Raw genomic sequence first — 12,486 nt, 5'->3', positions numbered from 1 at the left:
AATAAATAAAATCTTTAAAAAAAAATGTGCAAAACTGGAGGATGTTAATATACGCATAAAGGATTAAGAGTATGTGGGGCGCCTGGGTGGCTCAGATGGTTAAGCGTCTGCCTTCGGCTCAGGTCATGATCCCAGGGTCCTGGGATCGAGTTCCACACTTGGGAGCCTGCTTCTCCCTCTGCCTCTCTCTCTCTCTCTCTCTCTGTCTCTCATGAATAAATAAATAAAAAGTAAAAAAAAAAAAAAAAAAAGGATTAAGAGTATGTGTTTATGCATGTGTGCGCACAAGTATATGTTTATGTCTGAGGTTTCCAAGACAGTAAAATACATGTTACTGCCCCTGCAGAATCCCAAAATGATTCAGGAAATTAACGCACCAGACACTAAGAAAAGTGGATGGAGTTGGGAGAGGAAATATGGTAAGAAGGTAATGAACTAAAGACAGGATGTTTCTAAGAAGATCGCCTTAAGGAATGGTAAGAGACTCTAAACCTCCTTTCCTGCCGAGCTATGGGATTTCAGGAGCTAGGTATACATTCCCCAGGCAGATCAGATGATCCTTCAATGAGAAACTGCCTGGCACAATAGTAAAATATAAGGATACCAACACTGGGATTCACCCAACAAAAACCTGAGTGGCCATTTGATCACCCTACTGTGAAGCCCACCAAGCCAGCTAATAATAACTGCATATAAACCCTGAATATAAAACAGAGCTTACATTCAGTTTATTAAAATCTAATATTTTGGGGTGCCTGGGTGGCCCAGTCGTTAAGCGTCTGCCTTCAGCTCAGGTCATGATCTCAGGGTCCTGGGATTGAGCCCCACATCAGGCTCCCTGCTTGGCTGGGAGCCTGCTTCTCCCTCTCCCACTCCCCCTGCTTATGTCCCCTCTCTTGCTGTGTCTCTCTCTGTCAAATAAATAAATAAAATCTTTAAAAAAAAAACAAATTCATCTTTTTTTAAAAGATTTTGAGAGAGAGTGTGTGCAAGGGGCAGGGGGGGGTGCAGGAGAGAAGCAGGCTCCCCACTGAGCAGGGCTCCACATGGGACTCAATCCCAGGACCCTGGGATCATGACCTGAGCTGAAGGCAGATGCTTAACCTACTGAGCCACCCAGGTGCCCCTAAAATCTAATCTTTAACATGAGCAGAAATCCAGAAATCAGACAAGTCAGAGATGAAAACAAGTGAACAAAAACACAGGGCGCCTCGGTGGCTCAGTCGGTTAAACGTCTACCTTTGGCTCAGGTGATGATCCCAGACTCCTGGGATGGAGTCTTGCATTGGGCTCCATGCTCAGCAGGGAGCCTTCTTCTCCCTCTCCCTCTGCCTGCCTTGCCTGTCTGCCTACTTGTGATCTCTGTCAAATAAATAAAATCTTAAAAAAAAAAAAAAGTAAACAAAACACTTCAGAGAAAACTGTGATGGGAGCAGAGGATAACTTCAACAGTCCTTAATACTTTTTAAAAAGTAATAAAAAGGGGCGCCTGGGTGGCTCAGTCGTTGAGCATCTGCCTTCAGCTCAGGTCATGGTCCCAGGGTCCTGGGATTGAACCCTACATTGGGCTCCCTGCTGGGCGGGAAGCCTGCTTTCTCCCTCTCCCACTCCCCCAGCTTGTGTTCCCTCTTTCACTGTGTCTCTCTCTGTCAAATAAATAAATAAAATCTTAAAAAAAAAAAGTAATAAGATATTAAGCCATGTAACAAGAATAGGAAGATATAAGAAAAGGAACAATAAAAAAAAAAGATTCTTGGACATTAAAAAAATAATGGCAGATAGGAAAAATCCAATACAAGGGTCAAGGAAATGCCTCAAAAAGCCCAATAAAATCTGACATGTAAAAAGTAAAAACAAAAATAAGAAAATTAAATGATTAAAACATAAGATCCAATGTCCAACTATTAAAAATAGAGAAAACCATAGGAAGGGAATTATCAACATAAGAATATACACAATAATATCTTAATTTTATTATTTTTTTAAGCAAACTCTATGCCCAACATGGACCTCAACTCATGACCCCCAAGATCAAGAGGTGAATGCTATAGTGACTGAGCCAGCCAGGTACCCCAATAATATTTCTCAGAAGAGAAAGACATGAGCACCCTAGACTGAAAAGGCCCACTTAGTAAACACAATGAATTAGAAAAAGAAAACCCACATCAAAGCGTATCATTATAAAACTGCATTTATAGCAAAGATAAAGAGAACATTTTAAAAGCATCCATGAGAAAAACAAGTCATACAAAGGGAATCCAGAGTTACCATACTTCTCAATAACAACACCAGAAGCTGTAAGAGAGTGAAGAGATGCCTTCAAAGCCCTAAGGAAAAATTACTTCCAACTCAAAATTCTATACCCCACTGATCATCAACTGGGTGTTTCAGACTTACAAACTCTTAATTTTTTTCATCCCAAGCATCCTTTAACAAGAACTTATAGGACGCACTCCTCTATAAAGGTAGACATCAGCCAAGAAAAAACAGGATCTAAAAAACTCTCAAAATTAGAGCTTGAAACCCAGGAAAGAGGTAAAGATATCTCCTAGAATCATGATGAGGAAATCTCAAAATAACTGCTGTATGGAAGAAACAGAACAGAGCAGAGCAACCAATCCAGACTACAGAAAGAGAAGGTTCCAAGGATATCCTCCAAGAGGAACGGTAAAAAATGGAATTTACAAATTTCAGAGTATAATTCCCTTTCACAATTTGCAGAGTAAGTAGAATAACACTAGATATATACATTTTTTAGCTTCCAAAAAATGTACATAGCATTTGTACACTGTGGAAAGTCAGTTATGAGTACTAACTACTGAAAGTGGCTGTTGGAAGGGGTAGGAAATTTTAAATGTTCAAAGAAAACTAAGCAAGTGGGAAAAAGGAGGTAAGGATAAAAAGGGGTAATTAACTCCAGGAAAAATAAAAGGCTTTGAAACCTATCAATATTGGAAAAGTAAGATATGGGAAGAGTATAAGTGAACTAAAAATCTCATCTACCATAACAAAATCATAATGTAATGAAGAGAGAGAAAGAGCTACTATTATAAACATATAGGAAAATGCAAGAAGCAGCTAAAATACTTGAAGAAGGGTGGAGGAACTGCTTTTTGTTGTAAGCAGTTTAACACTGACTTTTTCAACTATATGCACATACTTTGATAAAAATAAAAACCAAAAACACATTTAACAATAAAAAAATACTACTGAAAAAAAACACATTTAAAATTTCCTATAATCATAAGAAAAGGACAATCCAAAAGTAAAATGAGCAAATGATATGAACAGGCAATGAGCAAATGGCTTATACAAGTACACGAAAAGATGGCAAACTGGGATGAGCAGTCTAGAGATAGGCAACCTAAAATACTGAGATATCACTGGAGGTTAAAGAGAATGTGGCACAGCTATGGGAAAATATGACTACTCTCATATACTGTGGGAGTTTAAATTGATACCACTTGTGAAAGAACATTTGATAAAAGTTAGTTGTGTGTTCTCTTTGACAAAAGTTCCATTTCTAGCACGCTCTACATAAATAATGACTAATACAGACATGTTCCCTGCGCCACTGATTACTTCCTATAAATAAGGATTTGGACAAATAAAATACAGTACTTTGATACCACAACATACTTCTTCAATGCTTGAAAAATTACAATAGGGAGAGATTCCAAAACATTGTTACATTAAAAAAAAAGCCAAATTATGTACAATACACACACGCACATCTGTATGTATATGAAAGAATACACAATTCATAAACCACAAAGGCAATGGGCCAACGGGGGTATGGAATGAGGGCATTATTATCTGTAATTTTTATAATCATGCATAAGTTTACTACGTTTCATTTTTTTAAATAGTGAAAAAGAAATGTATGTTAAACATTCAGTTTAGCATTCATGAGTAGTTCTATTATCATCAGAATACTTGACTTATTTCTCCTTTGAAGGCATTTGAAAATATCAATGTTTAGCATACCCTCTTATTGTACTGTTTGTCTCAGATTCACCAGGGTCCAATGTTTCTTTTAAGAAGTTTATATAATGTATCCATAGGTCAACACTAAGAGGTATTGCCTGAAGCCCCCGACGATACACCTAAGAAGAAAACAACAAACTGTACTTCAAATATTTAATTATTTCTTAACAGAGAGGCAACACTGTGTTATCCGGTGAACCTTAGAAATACTAATTACTGGAATTTTGTTTAAATAATCTACCATTACCATTTGGGTGGAGGTTGGATAGAACATGGCAATGTTCTGATCCCCACGTGCAGAGTCTTGATCTTCAAAGCGCAGCAGTCCCTGCATTCTGACCGGGTTGTGTGGGCAGGCTTTGGGTTACAGACCATAGGGCACAGACCCATTAGAGCATCAATGACAGCGTCTGACCAAAAATGCAATAAGACGTAGCAAATGTGACTAGCAAACCAACTATATTGTTTGGAAAATGAGAAATAAATGTAAGTGAGAGAAAAGCCCTGCCCTACTTGTTAAGCTGCAGTGTAATACAGAGGCTTGCACTGCAAAGCTTGACAAACTGTAGAGGTTTAACGCACCTGCCAACAAAGAGAGAAAATATTAGCTACAAATGCCACAAGAGTGACAAATGCAAATAAAATACCCTATAAAATTGTTTGACCATAAATCGTAGGTACTGCCAGCCAAAAAAAAAAAAAAAAAAAAGTTTTTGTTTCGTTATTATTTGGCTTACAGTACCTAATGGAGATAATTTTATTCAGTAATGTACGCACCTCATCTGATTGTTTAATGTTGTCATGCCGCTTTTCAAGGTCTGCATACTTTTTCCAGTAACCATAGCAATACGGATAGTGTATGAAAAATTTGTCAAATGCTTTCCTGGCAGCCATCAAGTGATTCTGATGAAAATAAAACAAGGTGTTTAAAAATCCTGGAAGTTTGTGTCACAAAAATAGTTATTTCTTCCAAATGTATTATCTCAAATAAAATAAACTGACAGATTTAAAAACCACACACACAGATCTTTTTCCTGCATATTACATAAGTCTTATCCTTCAAAACAAAAGGAAGTAATTCTGTCAAATAGCAAGGTAACTTTATTTCAGTGATTATACACACACGTACACACACACATCAATTACTACAAATATTAGACTTTGTACTAATATTGACAAATACATACGTTATAAAAGTTATTTTTAAAGCTAAAAAATGTACACATCTAATGTTATTCAACTTAATCTGAAAATTATAAAAGAGGCAACTTTAATTACAAAACAGTAAACCTCCTCTGATATTACTTGTTTAATCTGTCCCTTCTAGTTCCATTTAAAATAGTTACTAACCTCCTGTTCTACATACTGAAGCAAATATACCCAGCCTGTAAAATCCTGAGGATTGTTTTCTACAGTTTTCCAGAACTTTTCATATTCTGGAGGGAAATTTGCTTCTGTTTCTGTCACTGGAAGGTCCACAGCATTTGTTATTTCATTTTCTTCTGTAGTTGCATTCACATTAGGAGATCCATCAGGGGACTGTTCCATTTCCGTAACATTCATAATCTCAGTACTGAAATCAGCAGACTGTTCTACCACTACCTCTGAACTGTTGCCTGTGCTGCCATTACTAGAATTTCTGTACTCATCCATGTGAGAATTTTGCATAGTTGTTTATTTTGTCTTCAGTTAATGATCTGTGGAAACACAAATAAAGAGGAACATCTTCCAAATGTTTATTTGGCATCATCAAAACCACCTTTTAAAAGCCCCAATTAGCTATTAAAGGAATTTATTAATTTCATTCTTGATCTCTAAACAATGAAACCACTTAATCAAAGAATACATGTATGTTAAATCTGGGAAAATGTTGAAGTTTTATCTCTAGAAAAATTGCATTAGCCATGTAGCAAGACACTTTCAGTTGCCTATCCAATATCCCCTCTTACCATCTTCCTAGAAAAGCCCACTTGACTTGATAGAAAAATCCTTCTTGACAGTAGACAACAAACAAGTAGAAATTAGAATTGATTCGAAGAAGAGAAACCAACCAGAATGAACAGGTTTTACATTGAGGAAGAGGAAGGGTGAGCAGCAGAGAAGGCAGGGTATAGCCAGACGAATTTGAGAGGAAATGATAGAAGTAAATCTACAGAGGCATCTGACAAGAGATAATACAAGAAGCAAACATAGTTGGTACACAGTAAAAGAGAATCCAAAGTATTAGACTATCAGAAAAAAATGTTTCCTTCCCATTAGCTTTTCCCAGTTTGAGCCATTTGAGGCCCTAGAAAAAGGCAAAGAAGTTCTCAATTTATTTTTCTCTTTTTCCCCTTCCGTTAAAGAAAAGACACATTTGAAGATTAATTTTCCATATGCAAATTTGTCATTGGTTTCTGTCTTTTGATTTCAAAGCCACTGTCAAACAAACAAAATGTTGGTTGATACATTCTGAGTCATTACCACCAGCCTTATTCTAATTGCATATTTAAGTGGGACATAATGGTTTCTTCTGCAATCAGCAAATTTACCACACCCCTGCATCTTCAGAGATTATCAATTACTCCACACCCTGCAATTAAAATGCTGTAAAAAGAATTAAGAACATTATCCTTACCCTTAGGGAGATCATTTTTCTGATTACTCCAAAAATCACAGAGCCAAAAGAATACACTAAAGTTATTTTTTTAATAAGTTATTCCAACATATTCTTCATAATGTGGCAGTTAACTAGTCCCACTTTATTCGTGACAACAATCAATAACTTCCAATTAGCAACATAAAACAGCAAAGGGGCAAAAAATATCAAAAGGAAGGAGACAATTGTGGTTTTCGCATAAAGACAACCAAACCAACAGAACAGAACAAAGAGCCCAGAAATAAACTTTTGCATATATAATTAAATGATTTTCAACAAGGGTACCAACATCATTCAACAAAGAAAGGGTAGTCAGTTTAACAAAAGGTGCTGGAAAACTGGATATTCACATGCAAAAGAATGAAGTTGGAGCTTTACCTTATACCCCATACAAAAATTAACTCAAAATGAATTAAAAGCCTGAATGTAAAATGTAAAAATATAAAATTTCTAGAAGAAAACATACAGGAAATCTTCATGATACTGGAGTTGGCAATGATTTCCTGGAAATAACACCAAAAACAACGGGAACAAAAGTAAAAACAGACAAATGGGCTATCTCAAAGTTTAAAACGTTTGTGCATCAGAGAACACAATCAACAGAGTGAAAAGACAACATAAGGATAGGAGGAAATATCTGTAAATCTTATATCCAATTATGGGTTAATATCCAGGATATATAAAGAACTACAATTCAGAAACAAAAAAGTAATCTGATTTAAAAATGGGTAAAGGACTTCAATAGAATCTCTCCAAAGATGATATACAAATGGCCAACAAGCATATGAACAGATACTCAACATCACTAATCATCAGAAAAACACAAATCAAAATCACAATGAGGTATCTCATCACAACCATTATGGTAGCTACTATTAAAAAAAAAAACAGAAAAGTCTTGGCAAGGATGAAAAACTGGAATCCTTGTACACTGTTGGTAGGATTGTAAAATGATGCAACTGCTACAGAAAACAGTATGGGGGTTTGTGATAAAATTAAAAACAGAACTACTATATATGACCAAAGAATCCCACTTGGTATATATCCAAGTTAACTAAAAGCAGGGACTCAGGGCGCCTGGGTGGCTCAGTTGGTTAAGCGACTGCCTTCGGCTCAGGTCATGATCTTGGAGTCCCGGGATCGAGCCCCACATCGGGCTCCCTGCTCAGCAGGGAGTCTGCTTCTCCCTTTGACCCTCTTCCCTCTCGTGCTATCTATCTCTCATTCTCTCTCTCTCAAATAAATAAATAAAATCTTTAAAAAAAAAAAAAAAAGCAGGGACTCAAAGAGCTACATGCATGCCCACATTCACAGCAGCACAATCCACAACAGCCAAAAGGAGCAAGCAACTCAAATGTCCACTGACAGATGAATAAACAAAATGTAGTATATACAATGAAATATTATTCAGCCTTTAGGCTGTTTTTTTTAGAGAGGGAAAAAGAGTGAGAGAGAGCGCCCAAGCAAGCAAGAGGGGAGGGGCAGAGAGAGACTCTTAAGCAGTCTCCACACCCAGCACAGAGCCGAAGCAAGACTCAATCTCTCAATCCCGAGATCACAACCCGAGCCTAAATCAAGAGTCTGATGCTTAACCAACTGAGCCATCCAGGCGCCCCTCTTTAGCCTTTAAAATGAAAGAAATCCTGTCATATTCTATATGGATGAACCTTGAGGACATTATGCTAGGTGAAGTAAGCCAGTCACAAAAAAAGACACTGTATGATTCTACTTATATGAGGTATCTAGAGTAATCAAATTCATAGAAACAAAATAGAATGCAGTTACCAGGGAATGTAGTGAGGGAGAAAAGGGGAGTTGTTTAATAAGTACAGTTTCAGATTTGTAAAATGAAAAGTTCTGGTAATCTGTTAACAACCACGTGAATATTTAACACTACTGAACTATACACTTAAAACAGTTAAGGTAAATTTTATGTTATGTGGCTTTTATCACACACACAAAAAAGACAACAGCTTAATTATAAGTAAATTAGGAAATATAAAGTACAAAAGACTAGGAATTAGAATTTCCAAATCCTTTTTTTTTTAAGATTTTATTTATTTGAGAGAGACAGAGATAGCAAGAGAGAGCACAAATGGGGAGAAGAGAGAGAAGCTCCCCGATGGGCAGGGAGCCCAACATGGGGCTCGATCCCAGAACCCTGGGATCATGACCTGGGCCGAAGGCAGACGCTTAACCAACTGAGCCTCCCCGGTGCCCATCCAAATCCTTCTTTCATCATGAGATATAGTACAGTAAATATTAGAATGAACAAGGGGTAAGGGGAGTGAGTCTAAGTTCTCTCCCTTAATAGCATGTGATCCTACATCAGTCTTACTTTCCTCACTTCTAAATTAGGGACTAACAGTATTTGCATAGGGCTGTTGAGAACATCAGATGAGATAAAAGCATGTGGAAGTCTATAAATTCACATAAATCAAAGTATCACTGCAAACAACAAATTCCTCAAATAGCATTTTCCAATCCTGATGTTATACTTTAAAATAACTGAGGAGGGTGCCTGGGTGGCTCAGTCGTTAAACGTCTGCCCTCGGCTTGGGTCGTGATCCCAGGGTCCTGGGATCAAGCCCCTCGTCGGGCTCCCTGCTTGTATTCCAACTCTATCTCTCTCTCTGTCAAATAAATAAAATCTTTTTAAAATAAAAATAAAAAAATGAAAAGACAAAAGAATTTTTTTAAAGATTTTATTTATTTATTTGACAGAGAGATAAAGAGAGCACAAGTAGGCAGAGTGGCAGGCAGAGGGAGAGGGAGAAGCAGGCTCTCCGCTGAGCAGGGAGCCGGACGTGGGGCTCGATCCCAGGACCCCAGGATCATGACCTGAGCCAAAGGCAGCCGCTTAACCGACTGAGCCACCCAGGCGTCCCGACAAAAGAATTTTTGCAGAAGTTTTAAAAGGAAGAAAAAAGCTGTTGACTTTCACTCCATAAAACCAGCACACAACAGAGTTTATCTGGAGGTCTACCTCATTTCTTGATTTTTCAATTTTAGACATTTTTTGTTCTTACAAGACTCCTGATCCCAGGGTGGTGAGTTTGAGCCCTATGTTATAAGCATTCAGATTACTTAAAAAAAAAAAAAAAAGTTTTGAAGAAATCTTTTCATTGTTTCCTAACATGGGGTGTTGCCTTTTTTTTTTTTTTTTGAAGATCTATTCATTTGAGAGAGAGCTTGTGCACTAGCACAGAGGGGAGGGGCAGAAGGAGAGGGAGAGAGGCAAGAAGAGAGAGTCCCAAGCCGACTTCACCCTGAATGCAGAGCCCAACGCAGGGCTCAATCCCACAACCCCAAGATCACAACCTGAGATGAAACCAAGAGTTGGACGCTTAACTGACTATGTCACCCCGGCACCCCTAGGGTACTGCTATTGAGAAAACTCCTCTATTTGAGACCTGTTTTTTCTCCATGGTAGCTTTTAATCCAGGTGTTCTGAAATTCCAAAATGATGAGCCTTAAGGTAAGTCTTTTCTCCTCATTCTGCTGGCATTCATTCAGAAGGCCTATTTTACTCTAGATATTTACATCATTCAATTCTTATATTCCATATTTATCATTTATGTAATAATTTTCTTCCCTTGGTTTTCTCTTTTATCTTTGTTGAACTCACATTACTCAGTCATTGGACCTCCTGGACTGATCCTCTACTTTTCTTACCTTTTCCTACATTTTTCCCCCATCCCTATGACTCATTCTACTCTGAGTGATCACTTTTACTAGATTTTTTAATATATGAATCAAAATTTTAATTCCTTTTACTCTGAATAATCCATTTTACAGTCTCCTATTCCTGTTTCACTGGTGCAGTATCTCCTATGTCTCTATAAATCACTTTAAATTTTCTTCTGTTCTCAGCACTGTCTCTTCCGAGTGTTTTTTCACATTTGTTTTGGTCTCTCAAGTAGAGTGATCTTCAAACTATTGTTCAAGAAGTGTGAGGCATCACACAAAATCAGAAGCTACATAAAGCTTGAACACTGGTGAACCTCAGTGCAGGATGGCATTCTATTGAGGGGGAACTCACTAAATGTCAGTGCTTTACATCATTTCCCTGGTGTTAAGTTTTCCCAAAGAAGAATGTTTCAACCTAAAAATATATACAGAAGGCAGTAAGCATTCTGGGACAAAGAAGAAAAACAGGGCTAGTGATCTCACCATTCAATATGTGCACTTTCATTCAATTTCCCATTTTCATCAAGACCCTTCACCCCTGTCCCAGCTCCCATCAGCTGTGTCAAAACTTCTCTGGTTCCACCCTTTTCAAATAATAAACATCTAGTTTTTTGCTAGTTATATTATATGGAGAAGGAAAATGGAGGGTCTAAACTACTCCAGACTTTCAACCAATCCTAGAATTTTTAGCCTCACTCAGCACTCTCATTCTCAGAGGCACGTGGTAACCAATATTCCTGAGCCTTTCTGGAGTTTTGTGGGACAATTCCTCATATTTCTTATTAACTTCCCTCTCTGCAGGCAAAGAACTGAATGCAGAAAAATGAAAACCTAAGTTTATCAGTTAAATCCAGTCCATCTTTTTCTTCCAAAAGGTTTTAATTCTCAGGTTGATACTTCCTCTTCTGTCCTTTGTCCTTTAGGGTTTACATGATATTATTTCATTTTTATGTTATCTTATTTTTTATTTTACTGAAATTAGGTTTACAAATTATGCTAAACCCTGTTCATTTAGTATTTTTTTAAAAAAATCTCTAACTAATATCATTTCCTTGTGTAATAATCTTCATTCAATAAATATTTAGTGAGCAACTTCTGTGTGTCAGATACTGTCTTAAGCACTGGAAATTTAACTGTGAGCAAAACAAAGTCCCTACTCTCAAGGAGCTGACATTTTAGTTGAAGAATACAGTCATTTTTTTTTTTTTAAGATTTTATTTATTTGACAGCGAGAGCACAAGCAGAGGGAGAGAGAGGGAGAAGCAGGCTCCCCACTGAGCAAGAAGCCCGATGTGGGACTTGATCCCAGGACCCTGGGATCATGACCCGGGCCAAACGCAGCCGCTTAACCGACTGAGCCACCCAGGAGTCCCAAAGAATAACAATATTTCTTAAAAAAAAAAAAAAAGTATGTTTACAATATGTACAAGATACTAAGTGCTAAGGAAAAAAAAAAGAGAGGATGATATAGTAAGTCAATTATACAGATATGTAGAGCAAGAAAATTCCAAGCAGCAGAAAGAGCAGTTCTGAGACAAGTCGTTGTTTAGTGCATTCACAGAAACATAGATAAGCAAAAAGGGCAATATGAGGGATTTGCTTAAATATCCCTCAATTTGGTTTGAATCCTTCCTAATATTTGGCTTTGCTAAGTACATCACAGTACATCTTCTCATGTAAATGCCCATTTTTGAAAAGCTATTTTTTTGGGGTTATATTCTCAAATTTCAATATGCTAATATGTAGCATAAACCGTAAAATTAAGTATATTTTGACCTACCAATAACACTTGTAGAATTTTCTCTTAAAGAAATAATGAGGAATCCACAGGCAACTATTAGAAGGATTAGACTAACAAAGTTGCTAGATAAAAGAGAAATACATAAAAAGTAACATTTCTATAGTTAGAAATAATTCTTTTTAAAGACCATTTTAAAGAATTAATCATGAACAAGGGTGTTCACTGCAGCATTTTTCCCATGAAAATAATCATCTGTTGGTTCACCATGCAGTCCAGTCCATACCACTCCAAGTAAAAATACTAATTTCTCATAATGAGCTAGTTGCCACAACCAATGGTAAGTCTTTATCCTTGGATTTCTTTTTTTTTAAAGGAAATTTCTTATTTTTTTTTATTTTTTATTTATTCATTTGAGAGATAGAGTGAGAGA

General features: G+C 37.0%; 1 protein-coding gene across 5 annotated transcripts in view; it reads right to left on the bottom strand.

The window, feature by feature from the left end:
• PRPF39 (pre-mRNA processing factor 39) overlaps positions 1-12,486 on the bottom strand; it is a 37,481-nt gene that overhangs the window by 18,011 nt on the left and 6,984 nt on the right. Inside the window, exons 1-4 of one of the 5 annotated variants that reach the window (XM_073895152.1) lie at positions 5,338-5,360; positions 4,501-4,890; positions 4,235-4,397; positions 3,988-4,106 (exon numbers count right to left, since the gene is read on the bottom strand). In XM_073895152.1, coding sequence (XP_073751253.1) covers positions 3,988-4,106; positions 4,235-4,321 — 206 coding nt within the window. In that variant the 5' untranslated portion in view covers positions 4,322-4,397; positions 4,501-4,890; positions 5,338-5,360. Of the gene's footprint in view, positions 1-3,987; positions 4,107-4,234; positions 4,893-5,337; positions 5,685-12,486 lie in introns of those variants that run through there. The other 4 variants (XM_073895153.1, XM_025870126.2, XM_073895151.1 and 1 more) reach the window with 4 other exon arrangements.

This window comes from Callorhinus ursinus, unplaced genomic scaffold (assembly GCF_003265705.2).
Source record: "Callorhinus ursinus isolate GAN/ISIS: 27379988/994484 unplaced genomic scaffold, GSC_fseal_2.0 scaffold8, whole genome shotgun sequence".
NCBI lineage: Eukaryota > Metazoa > Chordata > Mammalia > Carnivora > Otariidae > Callorhinus > Callorhinus ursinus.
The sequence above is the reverse complement of the archived record's forward strand: the minus strand, read 5'-3'. Positions and strand labels throughout refer to the sequence as shown.